Source organism: Sinohyriopsis cumingii, chromosome 5 (assembly GCF_028554795.1).
Source record: "Sinohyriopsis cumingii isolate HCF-2022 chromosome 5, ASM2855479v2, whole genome shotgun sequence".
NCBI classification, from domain to species: domain Eukaryota; kingdom Metazoa; phylum Mollusca; class Bivalvia; order Unionida; family Unionidae; genus Sinohyriopsis; species Sinohyriopsis cumingii.
In genome coordinates, this window is record NC_142965.1 from 24,102,354 (window position 1) to 24,119,613 (window position 17,260).

The following is a 17,260-nucleotide window of genomic DNA, read 5'->3' on the forward strand; positions in this document are numbered from 1 at the left end:
TGCATCCAGTTTCCTTGCAATAATTTGTCATAAAACTGTTAGCAACCGTTTTACTCCAGCGAAGTAAATACATTTGTTTTTTAATAAATGAAACTTGTAAACGACAGCTGTTACTGCATTCTTAAGTGTGTTACACAGAGATAGATATATTGTGCAGAGATTGCTGTTATTTTGGAGCTACATAAGAGATAACGGAAATACATAACCCTATAAGCATTATAGTCATTAAATCTTGTCAAGTTTTCCACACGATAAGCACAATTCCATGATGAATGATCACATGGTATGACTCCTGTATCCGGGCTATCTACAGACCGTTCAATTGTTAAGACGATTGATAAGGAGGTACAAGGAAGGGATTTGCCTCGATGACTTGTGAGTACATAATTTATTAGGACATTTTTTGGCACTAAGCGTAAGGACTCGGTGAACACATATATACCTTTCTTTTATGTCGGACTGCAGAACCGACTGGGATAATTTAAGTGTCTTTGAGAGAGGAACCATTTAAAGAGCGGTTAACTTAGTTGTAATAAGTGGTACGAGATGGCTTGTACAAACGGCCGGACTGCATTCACTCGAATTTCTTTGATAAATGGGAAAAGTGATTGGCAGGTCAAAGTTCAGATGCAGTCATCTGGAGGTGTCAAGAAGACAAAAACGACAAAACCTAAATGGAATGATCAAGAGATCCGTAATTGTATTCAGGATGCTGGTTATGGAACATATAAGGATAAAAAGAGGAGACAACCTCCCTTCGTTAAACAAGATTCTCTTGCCCAAGATTCCGATATTGAAGAAGATGGATTACGGGCTATCGGTGTTGAAGAATCGCAGCTGGATGGACCTCCTAAAAGAGTGAGGCATTTTGATCCATTATATGCGGCGGGAAAGTTCAGACGGCCTTTTTTACGGAGCGATAGTGAGCATCTGACGTGTATATTTGCATGCTTCAGCATTAAACCGGTAAGTAGTATAATTATTTTAGCATCTGTAATTTGTTGAACTCTCTCGTATCTATATCCCAACTACGTTCATCCATCCACCCATCCATCCAACCATCCATCCATCCATCCATCAAGTTGGTACGATAAGTATGCTCATGATTTCACTAAATTTTGAACACGAATGTACAGGCTGTATGACTGAGTACTACTATTACTGTACAATCCCAAGAAATAATATCCCATAAGGTCTTGTGGAATGCTGTTAAGCAACGGACCCGGTTATGCATACGTCGAATCTTCGGTTGTGTGGTAAATAATAATAATAATAATAATAATAATAATAATACTAATACTAATAAACATCATCATCATCATCATCATCATCATCAAATGTTGATATCATAGTTTTTTCAGTGCGACTTGTGGTATATTTGCTTTTTTGATACATGATAAGTTATAACCCGTGATGACGGCCAAAAAACCCTCAAAAACCTCATACATAAACGTCCATTGACACCTCTGTGTGTGTGTGTGTGTGTGTCTGTGTGTGTGAGAGAGAGAGAGAGAAAGAGAGAGAGAGAGTAGTTTGGTGTCTGTGAGTACTTGAGCAATAGAGGAGTGTAAATAACTACATTGTTACGTTTGCTAAGCTCCAGCTATAAAGTTATGTATAAGCTATGATCTACTGTCTTGGAAATATTGCTGCGGCCATGTGTTTGCCGTCTAAAGATTACCGCAGGCTAGTGTTAAACTGTTACGCAATGTTACCGTGACCCTTCAGAGACCGGAAACGAGTTGGCGAAGGTGACAACTCGAATCATTTGACAAGGTCTTGCCGTATCATACCTATGTGTTTACAGCTCAGTCCTAAGATCAGAGGGAAGCCCGCGGGGTGAACGAGGCGTGTTGTTATCCGTACACACACGTTGACAGACAGTGAGAAGGACATTGTCCGCTAAGTTTGATGGATCGGTTCACAACGATATCCAATCAGAATAGGAACAGAGTATGTGATTACAATTCCGATCCAAAGAATAACATTCCGAACTTGTAAATGGAAATTTAGTATTCGTCTGGGAAGATTGCTAAGTCGTATGGTTACTCCGAGAGAGCCACTCGTAAATTTGGCGGCAAAACCTAGAGGTTCGATCTAAGGAAAGAAAAAGCTTCGAAAAGGAAATGTATGGGGACACAGAACTTCGGGTTCGATTGAGTCTCGAGTCTTTAAGAGTTGGAGACGGAAATGAGACTTGCTGGAACAGTCGAAGTCGACGGAAGTCTAGTCGGTGGAGAGAAGGTGGAGGAGGAAAAGGAGTCTGGAGGAGAAAGTGGAGGAGGAGTAGAAGGAGTATTGAGAAGTCGAGGAGGAGGAGAAGGAATTTGGAGAAAGTCGGGGAGGAGGAGGAGGAGAAGGAATTGCGAGAAATAGGAGAGAGAAGAATACCACAGATGAGTAGAATACAGGGACAGGTGGAAAGCTATCTCACACTGCTAATGAAGTGATGCAATAAGCTATTAAAGGGTCACGCGGAAGGAGTGTGATTGGAAATTTAAATCATTTAATTATTGAATTGTTATTAAATTGTTATTTATTGAACTTCAACCTTTTTGTATCTAACCATCTGCATTGCTGACTGGGGACTCGGAGCTTTACATCTATCTTTCTCTAATCTAACTTCCAAACAAAATCGAGCCTGGGTGGGACTTCTATAATAGTTTAAATAAAATATTAGGAGCACCGCACCCCAATCATAACAACCCTCACATACATGTAGTAAGTAAGGTACGCTATCATGGTATGTATGTATGTATGTATGTATGTATGCATGTATTGGTAATATTAACAAATCCCGGTACGTTTTGGCGGGTTCATTGCACATATCCTAAGGATAGAGTGGCATCACCACCTGATAGTAGTGAGAGTGAACTTTGATGATTCGCATAAAAAATAGTGCAAAACAATATACAGGAAAGTTCAGTGTCAACGAGTTAAATCAAATGATTGTACCATGTGTAAGCTAATTTTTCATTTAAAGAGCATTTGGGGATTCTATATGTGCATATTTGCGGGTATGTGCAGAACAACTAGAATTTAATTCACTGAATGTGAAATTCTGATCCCAAAAGTTCAAAACAGGGAATGATGTTTGTTCATGTGTAACAATTAATCAATTATACAAAGATAATTTTTCAGTTAACTTTGATTTGTTTGAAATATTTGTGGTGGATTTATTGTATAGTGTCAGTTAATAATTATTAACAGTAATTAGTAATGCTTATATTAGTATAATTTATTAGAATGGAATATCACCTTATGCCACATTGCTTATATTAGTATAATTCATTAGAATGGAATATCACCTTATGTCACATTGCTTATAGTAGTATAATTCATTAGAATGGAATATCACCTTATGTCACATTGCTTATATTAGTATAATTCATTAGAATGGAATATCACATTATGCCACATTGCTTATATTAGTATAATTCATTAGAATGGAATATCACCTTATGCCACATTCCTTATATTAGTATAATTCATCAGAATGGAATATCACCTTATGCCACATTGCTTATATTAGTATAATTCATCAGAATGGAATATCACCTTATGCCACATTGCTTATATTAGTGTAATTCATTAGAATGGAATATCACCTTATGCCACATTGTTTTTATTAGTGTAATTCATTAGAATGGAATATCACCTTATGCCACATTGCCGCACATTGTCATTCGACGCCTTAACGAAACTTAAGATTAAAGGAATATATTTTGTATTAGACTTACTTCATTTTGCTGTTTTCCTACACTCAATGTAAATAGACATGGGAATATATACCTCTCTTGATATTGTTTATTCTCAGGCAGTTTAAAATGGCCTATTAGTAGACAACCTGAATGGGCTGTAGTACAGCGTCTTCATCTCCATCATAAGCACAATACAATAATGCTTATAGGCAATTTTTTGAAGCATATAATAATGCCTATAGACAATTATTTGAAGCCATATCAGCAGCTAGGTGCTACGCATATGCATATTTCTCACCCAATTATTTCCTTTAAAGTAGAAAAGAACTCTTCACTAATGTGATATAGTTCACGTCCGAAATGTTTACATGCGGCTCATTAATACAAATATGTTAGTGAGGGCTGTGGTGTGACCGTTGCATCTGAAGTACACAGTTTATACGCTAGAGCAAAGAAAACTAACAACATATAACGTCGCATAGTAATGCTATAGTTACTATGCGACGTTTTATGGTGTTAATTTTCTTTGCTCACGCGTATAAACTGTGTACTTCAGATGCAACGGTCACACCACAGATCTCACTAACATATTTATATTAATGAGCCGCATGTAAACATTTGGACGTGAGCTATATTGCACTAGTGAAGAGTTCTTTTTATGTTAAAGGAAAATATTGGGTGAGAAAAAAAATAAACGTTGTGTTTTGGACCGAGACAAGGAAATCCCATATATATTACCATGATAAACACATAGTGTTGTGACCTATGAAGAATAGCGTATATAACCTAAAGGCTCAATATCAACTTGAATGATGTCATCATGTGTTTATGACTTTCAAAGGTATTTTCTCCTGTCACTGATACAAACACGTAAATAGTTTGAAACATTCTCACACCAATGGAGTGGGTGTTCACTTTTTCGTTCCAGTCATTGATCCAGGTTTCAAAATGTAATTTGCCCTGATCATTGATTTACTTGTCCAGTTTTGCTTTTTCATTTTGTCTTCAAATGTATATCATGTAGTTTAAAGACAAGCATAAATAAGTATGTGGTTGTCTGTATTCTGTTCTTCATTCTTAGATATTATAGATTACGTACTACACTATAAGATACATCTTGCATGCGTGATGTGCAGTTGTATGTATATACATGCAGTTTCTTTTGTGGGGGTTGGGGGTAGACCTTCTATACAATTCAGCTTATTGTTTGTCTGTTTGTCCGAATAACAGCCAATTTGTGGTGATCAAACTGTGTAAAACAAATTCATTTAATACCAGACCCCTATCCTCATCCAACAATTGCAGACTATGTGACCGTCGGGTATTTCTAGCGAACAGACTAGTTACATTCGGCAGGGCATACGCTACCGGCTTTATATCACATTTTTCACATCTGATGCGATTCCAGAATCTGTTAGAAGAAAATAGCTTAGATCAGTGAGCCAACGTGAGAAACGGTGGCTGCAATTCGATGGAAACATTGCTGGCCATTTCTGTAAGAAGCGATATAACCGCAGGAATAGCTGTATTAATACACATCAGTTTGACCGGTTTGGTGATATCCCATCCCCCCCCCCCGCCCCCGGCAGAGAGTATCACGTGTTTCGATTTGAAAGGACGACCCTGTTCTGTAACTTTGTCTCTTTCTGCAGCCATAATGTGTCATTTAAACAAAATTAGTTACGAATATTGTTCTCAACGATAGCGAATTACGTCCGAGGTGGATGTCCCAATTGGCCCGTCATGTTTCCACTGTCAATTTTCCTGTTAGCATACCGATCTAAGATATGTTGTAATTAAGCTTGTTAGATGTGTTTACCAACACTACAACAAATCGAGGGTTATTCTACAATATATAAAGCAGTAAAGTATAAATGTCGAAATGAATAATTTTGAAAATATGCAAAATTTTAATCTTCTCTTTTGCAGTGAATGCCCTGAAAGCAGTTGACCTTAACTCTGCTTGCCCTTCTTGAAACTCGGTTGCGTTTTCATCGCCGGGTGGGAGGTCGATATTTAAAATAGTTATCAAGCTTCTCTTTTGCGTTTAATAAAGCAAATGACCGGTTCGATGTGTTTTAATGTGGTATATTTTATTGCATTTACTAAACGAAATGACCAGTTGGACTTGTTTTATATGGTACGTATTACTGAATTGTATCGTTTAATAAACCAAATGAACAGGTGGATGTGTTTAATATGGTACTTTGTATTGTTTTTAATAGCCCAAATGACCGCTCCAATGCGTTTTAATATGGTGCTTATTACAGCTTTAGTAAACCAAATGACCAGTTGGATGTTTTTTTTTTTTTTAATAATGTACTTTTACTGCATTTTATCGTTTAATAAACCAATGACAAGTTCAGTATGTTGTATATACGGTACCTTTCACTGCATTTTATCGTTTAATAACCTAATGGCCACTTCAGTATGTTTTAATATGGTACTCTTTACTGCATTTTATCGTTTCATAATCTAATGACCAGTTCAGTGTGTTTTAATGTGGTACCTTTCACTGAATTTTATCGCTTAATAACCTAATGACCACTTCAGTATGTTTTAATATGGTACTATTTACTGCATTTTATCGTTTCATAATCTAATGACCAGTTCAGTGTGTTTTAATATGGTACCATTTACTGCATTTTATCGTTTAATAACCTAATGACCAGTTCATTGTATTTTAATATGGTACCTTTCGCTGCCTTTTTATCGTTTAATAACCTAATGACCAGTTAGTGTGTTTTAATATGGTAATATTTACTGCATTTAATAAACCAAAGGATGCGTTTGACATGGTACTCTTTACTGTTATCGCACACTACGCTTCTGAAGATTACGCAAAACATTACCTTTAACGGATATGATATAAATTCACATATGCATCCAACACAAGCCCTGATTCATGCCCCTAGGCCAGGGTACTTGTCCCTTCATCATCAGGCCCTGAGTCATGCCCAGCGGGTAGCGTACTTGTCCCTTGGTCATAACTTGTAAACTGTTAAGATTCAAAAGCCACTTATATATTTAGTGGACATGATGTGTGTGTGTGTGTGTGTGTGTGTGTGTGTGTGTGTGTGATTTGGATTTTTAACGTATCTTTAACAATTTTTCAGTCATATCGCTACGATGTCTGCAGTGTGGTAGTTTATAGTGATGTCTAGCACTGGGGCATCATGCCGCAGACATGTATCGTGATGTCCCACCCAGTGACATTATCCTGACACCAGGCCCACCAGTCCTAACACTAACCTCTTAATGCTTAGCGCCAAGCGAGGTAGCTGTTAGTACCATTTTTAAAAGTCTTTGGTATGACTCGGCTGGGGTTCGAACCCACGACCTCCCGCATCCGAGGCAGACGCTCTAACCACTAGGCCAGCGGAGCGGTCTGACATGAGTAGATACGTTCATTTATGGATCCAACATAGTCTTTCCCCTGAAGTGGGAACATGCCCTCCCACTCAACTTGGAACCTATTAAGATCCCTACCTTATAACCAGTTGCTTGTACAAACTAACTAGACATCTCGTATCGATGTACACACATTACCAGTGCTGCAATTTTGGCCCCTGGGTCAGGATATGCCCCTAGTGGGACAAAATGCAAGCCCAGAAATAATCAAAGGTTTATTATTGATACAATTTTAGTGTCCAATTTCATTACCTATTTAAATGTAATTACAGACAGATTTACTGATATAAATATCACGTTAGCAGGCATGCAGATGTTTCAAAAGAGTTTACTACGATAACAAGATAACGCTAATTCGGTTAAGCCTCATAACATTTATTAAATATTACTTGAGACTGAAAGCAGACATAACATTGTTGCTACAAATTCTGCGTTGTAACACTAACACAATCAATGTGTGTGCTTATTTTGAAAACATATTTTTAAAAACAATTAAAAGGTAAACTTAACTATCATGAGATTAACATTATTCAGTTTGGAGTAATGAGAACATTTCCAGGTCGCAGTAATTCTGATTTAGTTACACCTTTTAAAATTGTCAAAGAAAGAATCACGGATGCCTGCATTTACAACAAGATTGGTGATAATGTCTGCATTTGTGTAGACGGGGTTGCCAGCATATATGCGATCTCGTAATTTATCTAGCACCTACAGCATATTTATCTGACTGAAAATTTAATTATGTAAGACATTATAATAGATATCAGGCTCTGTGGGTTCAGATATATAATGAAAATGTGCTCGATGCCAACAAGCTCGGTTATAATGAATAATGAAACATTACTCGATGACAACATGCTTGGTTATTATGACAGTTTACTCGATGACAACATGCTTGGTTATTATGACAGTTTACTCGATGAAAACATTGCTTGGTTATTATGACAGTTTACTCGATGAAAACATTGCTTGGTTATAATGACAATTTACTTGATGAAAACATGCTTGGTTATAATGACAGTTTACTCGATGAAAACATTGCTTGGTTATTATGACAGTTTACTCGATGAAAACATTGCTTGGTTATAATGACAGTTTACTGGATGAAAACATTGCTTGGTTATAATGACAGTTTACTTGATGAAAACATTGCTTGGTTATAATGACAGTTTACTGGATGAAAACATTGCTTGGTTATTATGACAGTTTACCGGATGAAAACATTGCTTGGTTATTATGACAGTTTACTCGATGAAAACATTGCTTGGTTATAATGACAGTTTACTGGATGAAAACATTGTTTGGTTATTATGACAGTTTACTGGATGAAAACATTGCTTGGTTATTATGACAGCTTACTTGATGAAAAAACATTGCTTGGTTATAATGACAGTTTACTTGATGAAAACATTGCTTGGTTATAATGGCAGTTTACTGGATGAAAACATTGCTTGGTTATAATGACAGTTTACTCGATGCAAATATTCTTCTTATAACTTTGATGTTGCAGATATCTTTCCAAGCAGGTTTTTTCACATCCAAACCTCGAGGCATATGTTAGCTTTCTTGACGAAATAAACTTTACCTCTCTAACATGTGTGATTATCCCCCCCCCCCCCCCCCCGTATAATTGTAATGTGTTAGCTATGTATGCTATATGCCGTCGATGTGTATACTTGTAACGTGTTCGCTGAGTATAGTTATAATGTGTTGTGTTAGTTGTGTATAGTTGTGTTGGTTGTGTATAGTTATAATGTGTTGTGTTGGTTGTGTATAGTTGTAATGTGTTGTGTTCGTTGTGTATAGTTATAAGGTGTTGTGTTGTGTTGGTTGTATATAGTTGTAATGTGTTGTGTTGGTTGTGTATACTTATAATATGTTGTGTTGGCTGTGCATAGATATAATGAGTTCGCAGTACAGATATAGTTGTGATGTGTTCGCTGGCAGTGTATAGTTGTAATGTGTTGTGTTGGTTGTGTATACTTATAATGTGTTGTGTTGGTTGTGTATACTTATAATGTGTTGTGTTGGTTGTGTATAGTTATAATGTGTTGTAATGTGTTGGCTGTATACTTGTAATGTGCTGGATGTGAATTGTTGTATTGTGTGGTTGCATATAGTTGTAATCTGTTGTAATGTGTTGGCTTTATATATTTATAATGAGATGACTGTATTTTTAATGTGTTGATTTTGTATAAATGTAACGTCTTCGCTTACCGTGAATAGTTGTAATGTGTTGGCTGTGTATTATTTCACTATGTTGGCTCTCTGAACTTGTAATGTGTTGGTTGTATCGTTGCAATGCAACGGTGACTATGGAACGCCAGTACTGTCTTCCTTTGTTTACTTTTTATAGATGCGGTGCCTATTTTGTTTTACATGGCGAATATTCGATTATACGTTTTGCATATTTCATTATACGTGGTTCATATTGCTTTATACTTGGTACTTATTCCAATATACGCAGTGCATATTATATCATACGTGGTGCATATTTCATGATATGTGGTGCATATTCCATCACACATGGTGCATATTCCATTATACGTGGCGCACATTTCATGATACGTGGTATATATGCCATTATACGTGCTGCATATTCCATTATGCGTGGTGCATATACCATTATACGTGGTGCATTTTACGCTATAGTTGGTACATATTACGTTATACGTCGTGCATAATCCTATATAAATGGTCCCTTCAGCTTCATATGCAGTGCTTTTTATATGTATAATTTCAATAACACGATAACTGTTGCTTCTATTGCGGACATTACCGAGTACCCCCGAAGACCGACTGGTTTCATGCATCGAATGGTTACCCTCACACCGTAAATTCAGAGTTTCTTAGACCAACAAGTAGACGATATAATGTATGAGTCGCTATTTTTATGTATTCCTGGCAAGGATGGGAGTTGACGCGATGGGGGACAGGGACCGATTGAAAGATAATGGCACCACTTTTAATGAAATATGCACCAAGCATAATGGAATAAGCACCACTTATAAAATAAGCACCACGTGTTATAGAATATTCACCTAGTATATGAAATATGCATCAACGTGTAATGGAATATCCAACACGTATAATGAAACAAGAACCGTATGTATAAACGGTCAACAACGGAAGACGGTCTTGGTGTTGCATAGGTGACTTTTTATTTGTCATGACTTGATGCATGTCGAACAATGTACTCGGACACACCTCACCTTATTTAGTTGCTAAATCGTGTCACTGTCTTAAAATAAAAACAACTCTTGTTTGCTTTTATTCGGTAGAGTTACATGTCAGACACACGGTAGGCCTACATGACATACACAGCGTAGACCCGGGGGTGCCCGTAGAATTATTTTTGGGGTAGGGAGCGTACATAAAGTGGTCAACTATTACGATTTTTGGATGTATGACCAAATATGTTTATAGGTGAAATGTGTGTGTCGGGCGGGGGGGGGGGGGGAGCATGAGAAGACCTACATGGCAGACTTAGGGAACACCTACATGTCAGATGCACGGTATACCTATATGTTACACACATAATTAAATACAAAAGCTTACATAGTTTTTTTTTTTTTTTACAAATATTACAGCTCTTGTTTGACATATTTTATTTATCTTTTAATGACATGTATGTATGTGTGTCCGTCTGTCTGTCTGTATGCATGCATGCATTCATACCTGCATGTATGTATGTATGTATGACTGACTGACTGACTGGCTGACTGACTTTATTTCCTTTTCAACAGAGATTACATCAGATTAATCAAATTCAGGATAATACAAGATCATAAAATACAACAGAAAAGTGACAAAAATACAACAGTAGTAATGTGTCAGTGTTTAAACGCTATTCAGCACAATCATGGCAACATTGCGCCCAGTAAGTTTAGGTATCCCTCCCACACACAAGGTGTGTCCCCAAAACTTCCCCGGGGGTGTGTGGAGGCTTTCAATGTAACAAATGGTTCACACACAATCTCTAACAACTAGGCTGTCCTTTACCCTCAAGACATGTGACATACAGTACATGGTCATTTGGCAAAGTGTTCAAATGACTAATTTGGCAGTGTTCATATGACTAATTTTGCAAAGTGTTAATTTCCTCATTTGGCAGTGTTCATATGATATATTTTGCAGTCTGTTCAAAAGACAAGTTTGGAGGGGCCCCGAGTGGCCGAGTGGTCTAAAGCGCTCACCGTTACGGATCACTACCATCTTTCCTCTGTCTGCGTGGGTTCGAGTCTCGGTCTCGGCCAATGTGAGTACGTGAGAAAGCTCGTCAGTAGCTTCTCGTGGGTAGGTGGTTCTTTCTGGTGTTTTCCCGGGTTCTTCCTCCGCCAATGATACTGATGTATAAGCTATCTTGTGCTAACAAATGGCGTTAAACCCTACAACAACAACAATAACAACAAGCTTGGCAGTGTTCATAAGACTAGTTTGGCGTTGTTCATAAGACTAGTTTGGTATTGTTCATATGACTAGTTTGGCAGTATTGATAATACTGATAATACTAGTTTGGCATTGATCATAAAACTAGTTTGGCAGTGTTCGTAAGACTAGTTTGGCATTGTTCGTAAGACTAGTTTGGCATTGTTCATAAGACTAGTTTGGCAGTATTCATATAACTAGTTTGACATTGTTCATAAGACTAGGTTGGTATTGTTCATAAGACTAGTTTGGCGTTGTTCATAAGACTAGTTTGGTATTGTTCATATGACTAGTTTGGCAGTATTAATAATACTAGTTTGGCATTGATCATAAAACTAGTTTGGCATTGTTCATAAGACTAGTTTGACAGTGTTCACAAGACTATTTTGGTATTGTTCATAAGACCAGTTTGGTATTGTTCATAAGGCTAGTTTGACAGTGTTCATAAGACTAGTTTGGCTGTGTTCATAAGACTAGTTTGGCTGTGTTCATATAACTAGCTTGGCATTGTTCATAAGACTAGTTTGGCATTGTTCATAAGACTAGTTTGGCAGTGTTCATAAGACTAGTTTGACAGTGTTCATAAGACTAGTTTGGCTGTGTTCATATGACAGATTTTAAAATATTCATGTGGCTAATTTAGCAAAGTTTTCATGTAACTAATTTGGCAGTGTTCAGATGACTGATTTGGCAGTGTTTATATAACTATTTTAGCAGTGTTTATATAACTGATTTGGAAATGTTCATATGACTAATTTGGCAAAGTTTTCATATGACGAATTTCCCTTATACATGTTCAAAAGTGAGAATAGTGAACGAACACAGCAAATGTAGAGCGAAAAAAGAGAAGCTACTCATGAAAAGCAGTGTGAGGAAAGAGAAGCTACACGGCAAAAGCAGTGTGAGAATTGAAAAGCAACACAGCAAAAAGCAGTTAATCGACGCGATAAAAATGAGATGCAAGATACCCTTAATGGAACGTTTTCACGTATAAAACTAAATTTCGCCTCGTCTTATGATCGCCAGATCTCTCCGGTGGCCTGAGTGGTTAGAGCGACCGCCTCGTATGCGGGAGGTCGCGGGTTTGGACCCCGGCAGAATCATACCAAAGACTTTTAACAATGTTAAGACGTTTTCATAAAGACGTTTTACCTGACAGTAACAAATCAAGCACAAAATTTTAACGCCAGATACTTCAAGTCGTTCTCCTTTGCTAATGTTTACTTAAAATTGCATTTGTATCAAGCACACCTATCTAGATATGATCACCTCAAACTGAGAGAAAATTAGCATGAATAAAAATTTGACAATGGGAACATATAAAACAAAATGAGCATGCGAACTTTGTTTTGTTGCCCTCGTGTTTCCCCTTCTCCTGGTTCTGATTGCATCCGGTCTCACTGTCCCTATATGTGTCGAGTGGATTATAAGAAGTCTCTATCTTGATTCAAGAGCCCATTGTTGTAAGCTGAACTACCGTACATACATGCATACGAATCCGATCCAACTGCAAACTTCATTGACCGAGAGATGTCGTCGCTTGATGCGTTGATGCAGTTAGTTTAGAGTAATCAATATAACGAATAACATTAACCCTGATCTGCAGATGCTGGAGTATGTGGTTTTCACTTCTTTTACGCGAGTATCAATGGTAGTGAGTTCAAAGGTTGTAGAGATATAATTGTTGTCCGTTTGGTAGTAATAGCATTAGTAATAATAGTGGTAGCAGTAGAAACTCCCGAAGTAGTAGTACTAGGTTGGGATGGGTTTTCTTTTCATTACTCTGAACTAATAGAGGTTTTCATCTCAATAAGGACCAGTCTATGAAAACTGAGTTATTTAAGCAAGATCTGTGTGACAAGGAAAACTGGCGTGTCATTAAACAAGGTCTTGGTAACTTAGTGTGACAAGAAAAAAGTGGGTGTGCCACGATAAAATAAGCCTGAAGTATGTATTAATTAACGAATAATTTACATGGAAGTCATATCAACTATTCACTATACAGTATATTGAATTTTATTGACAAAATAGTGTACTGTCGGCTAAAATATTTGTTAATTCTTTCGTTAGTTAGGAGATAGAAAATCTGATCATTCTAAGGATAGGTAGATAAGTAAGTAGGGTAGGTATAGGTAGGTGGGTGAGAGAGCAGTTACGTTGCTGGATAGAGGGTGCGAGAGTATTAAAACTGGAGATAGATCAAAAGTATCTATATATGTGTCATTACGTCATAATTTTACACCCATGCTAACCGGAAGCCACTATTCGCAGATTAATTCGGCTTTGACCCTTTAGACCTTGGATTTTCATGTCGATACTTACAAGCACTGGAATGTAAAGTTGTAGTTTCAGTTGAAAACCTTCTTTGTGGCAAAACCATTTCAAATAGGGTATTTCCAAACAAACCCACGCACGTAAATTTTATCTATTTCGGGAAAGCATTAATTCCCAGTACGACCTACATTATGTCTTTTTCAGCAAATCGAGCAGGCCTAGTGTGTGTCATTAGTGATGCATGAAAGTTAAGAACTGTGTTGTGTACTCTTTGTTATACTCCAACCTACCCAACAGAGGCGTAGGGGGGTGCATATGTCCCCGGGCGCCAAGGTACAGGGCGCCAAAATGAGGCTTACAACGTTACATTATAATAAGTAAACAAGGGTAATATTCAAAAATGTGCTTAAACGGGGAGGGGGCTGGGGCGCCAATTTTATAGTTCGTCCCCGGGCGCAAAATGTCATAGCTACGCCTCTGCTACCCAAATCAATAAACCACGTGTTTTTATGGAATATGAAACAACTTTTAAGGTGATGTTTTTTTTTCTCTCATTTTCGTATTTCACGGCGGTGTCTTTTATTTCCATAAAACATTGAGAGTAGAACATTTACATCTATCTTGGGATCCCACCTTCCTATGATTCAAGAAATAATTAATCGTAATTACAAAACAATATTACTTATTTTCTTTCAAAATTGGAAATGTGTGGTCATGCTTGGATGAAAACATTTTTAATTTAACATTTAAAATATTTCAAAGATACACCAATCAAAATAATGGACACACAAACCAGACTAAAAATTATGTTTCCAGAAAATAATTAGACCCGTTCCCACCACCGTGTTTACTTGAAAGTCCTTGGGTTTATCCAGCCATATTAATGTACAACCGTTCCCACTCGCCTTCATTACTAGGAAGTCCTTTGGGGTTGTCCAGCCATGTTGGTTTTTACTTGGCATTGGATAAGAAGAATTCCTATTACAAGCTTTATTATAAATATAAAGAATCGAGAGCAGAAGGTTTAGCACAAAACTTCCAGCAGACGAATTGGACAGAGAGGGATAATAGTTCTGATGATAAAAGACTTTGGACTATATCCTATTTGGTGTTGTTAGCTGTCTGTACTGAAGTGTTGCCGTTCACCTTATACAGGTAGTTGAATTCAGACAAGACGTACATTGATTATTTTGTGTGGAGTGACATGCTATTTGTGGATCATGATGTGAATTATACATGCCTTTTAACCAATCAAGGAGACTTTATAGTAGGTAAACATTATTATAGGCTGCATGTATATCTGAACTGTTCGATCTGCCCTTGATGTGTATCGATTGTTAATAGACTGGATTCTGGATCTGTCAAAGGGAATGCAGTAAGCTGAATATGGACAGCGTATACAAGTGCATGTAGTATGTGACTGTATGCAAGAGGCTCTTTAATACATTGTTTAATTCATATGACATTGGTTTAGGGTTGGTGTTTACCAGTAACATAAAAGAGGAACAGACACACATGACCTATTCAAAAATGGGTACCAGACTTCAAGAAAGACGGAAGAGGATATATGGAATCTCGGATTCAGATATCAGCGGCACAAATGGAAAACGGATTAAAATCAGTTCGAATAAAAGTTTCGTCCCAAAAGAATCCGTTGCTGACTGTAGCCAGTACAGAGATTTTGAAGACGCGATAAAGGCTGTCAGCGTGCAGACGACACAGGCATCTAGGCCTCCCGATGAAGTGGATTCGTCCAGCGCGTGGATGCGCACGTCGCCAAATTCTCCCGTGGAAAAGGAGATCTTCAAGTACGGACGTCCACGGACCCGACGTCAGCACTCGATCGTTGAAAATCTGAAGCGACTGGTTTTGAACAAAGTAAGTGTTACGCTTATCCGAAATTATGTAAAAATGGTCCTGGTATATAAGAATTGAGTAAACAAGTCCTCGCTTATGGTTTCTGGCAAAATCCGAATAAATTTGGAAAACAGAGCATTAACAGGCAGCCAAAATCTTAGAATACATTGCACGATTTTGTTCGGATATATCATGCACCAAACCGGAATGAAAAGGAAGGGTAAGGTTGGGTGGTTAACAGATGCTGAAATTCGCATCCCTGGGCAGAATTCTGATTAGTGGATTGTATGTTGGGTTATGTCCACTTGGAAGAGAGAAAATATGTGCACAGATGGATTGTATGTTGGGTTATGGCCACTTGGAGATGGACTGTATGTTGGGTTATGGCCACTTGGAAGAGAGAAAATATGTGCACGGATGGATAAGAGGATATGAATCCAAACTTGAATAGAAAATAAACTTTGTTTTCCAACAATTCTTTGAGATAGCTAGAGACTAACGACAAAAGTCTCAGCCACGCTTTTGGTTGCAATACACTGTATCTGTTGTACTACCCAGAGGCAAGGAGAAGCATCGGTGAAGGATGCTTGCTATTTGACACGGGATATCTATCAGTCTATCAGTCCCGTTCTACATACATGCTTTTATTGAAATCGAATAAGATTGTGTTTTGATTTTTTTTTCTCTATTTGATCCAATCCCAGGCCAAAGTAGGTTATTTAGTGCCCTGGCAATTAGAGTGAGGTGCCTTGCCCAAAGACATACCATAGTCGTTGATCCAGCCGATCCGATGATAGGAATCAAACCCGCAACCTTTCGGTCGTGATTCCATCACGCTAACAACTGAGTCACTGCGCCCCCCCCCCCCCCCCGGCGTGTTTGATTCCGAACTGTTTTTTTTAAACTGACAAGATACCTTTGGGGGTGGGGGAGAGAGAGAGATACAGAGACAGAGAGATGATACTTAATACAGTTTCTGTGAGTATAATAGGTACACTGCCTTATAGACTATATTTTATAGTACTCCAAGGTTCTAACTACCGAGCGATTCATACAACACCTACATGAGTCTAGCTTGAAGTAGATGGTTCGCCTATATCCAAGGACCTCAAGACGTCAGACGTTGTTCTTCAACACACAATTACCAGAAATATGTTTCCTCTTAAAACCTAATGACTACACATTCACGGGTCTCTATTTATTACACTTGCATGGCTTTACTCGCTTCACATTTGTATGACCCTTCTGTAAGCCGTCCCAACCGTAGATCGGTACTACATTCTACTCACTACGAAACACTATGAAAACACATACTACAGAAGTTATTCCTATCGCAAATTATTAAACACTTATGAATTAGATTATCCAGATGAGTGTTTATGTTACCATAAAGTCCGTGAATACGGTATATTACAACATTTGCTTTAGTAATCGGCTAATTACTTCGTTCGAAACTTCTCATTCCAACATTGACTCCGCATAATGGAACAAATAATGAGTAAAATCACCAGATACATAGATACAAAATAGTACATACCCTAGGCGTGTTACAATATGTACGAGCTGTGTCAAGTATATAGTTTGACTAT

At 37.7% G+C, this 17,260-nt stretch overlaps 1 protein-coding gene across 2 annotated transcripts in view; it reads left to right on the top strand.

Annotated features, from left to right (window-relative positions):
- The first annotated feature begins 381 nt into the window (after nt 1–381).
- The window catches only part of LOC149798794 (uncharacterized), a 35,360-nt gene continuing 18,481 nt past the window's right edge, over nt 382–17,260 (top strand). The window contains exon 1 of one of the 2 annotated variants that reach the window (XM_089957680.1): nt 382–966. In XM_089957680.1, coding sequence (XP_089813806.1) covers nt 547–966 — 420 coding nt within the window. In that variant the 5' untranslated portion in view covers nt 382–546. Of the gene's footprint in view, nt 967–14,754; nt 15,693–17,260 lie in introns of those variants that run through there. The other variant, XM_089957681.1, reaches the window with a different exon arrangement.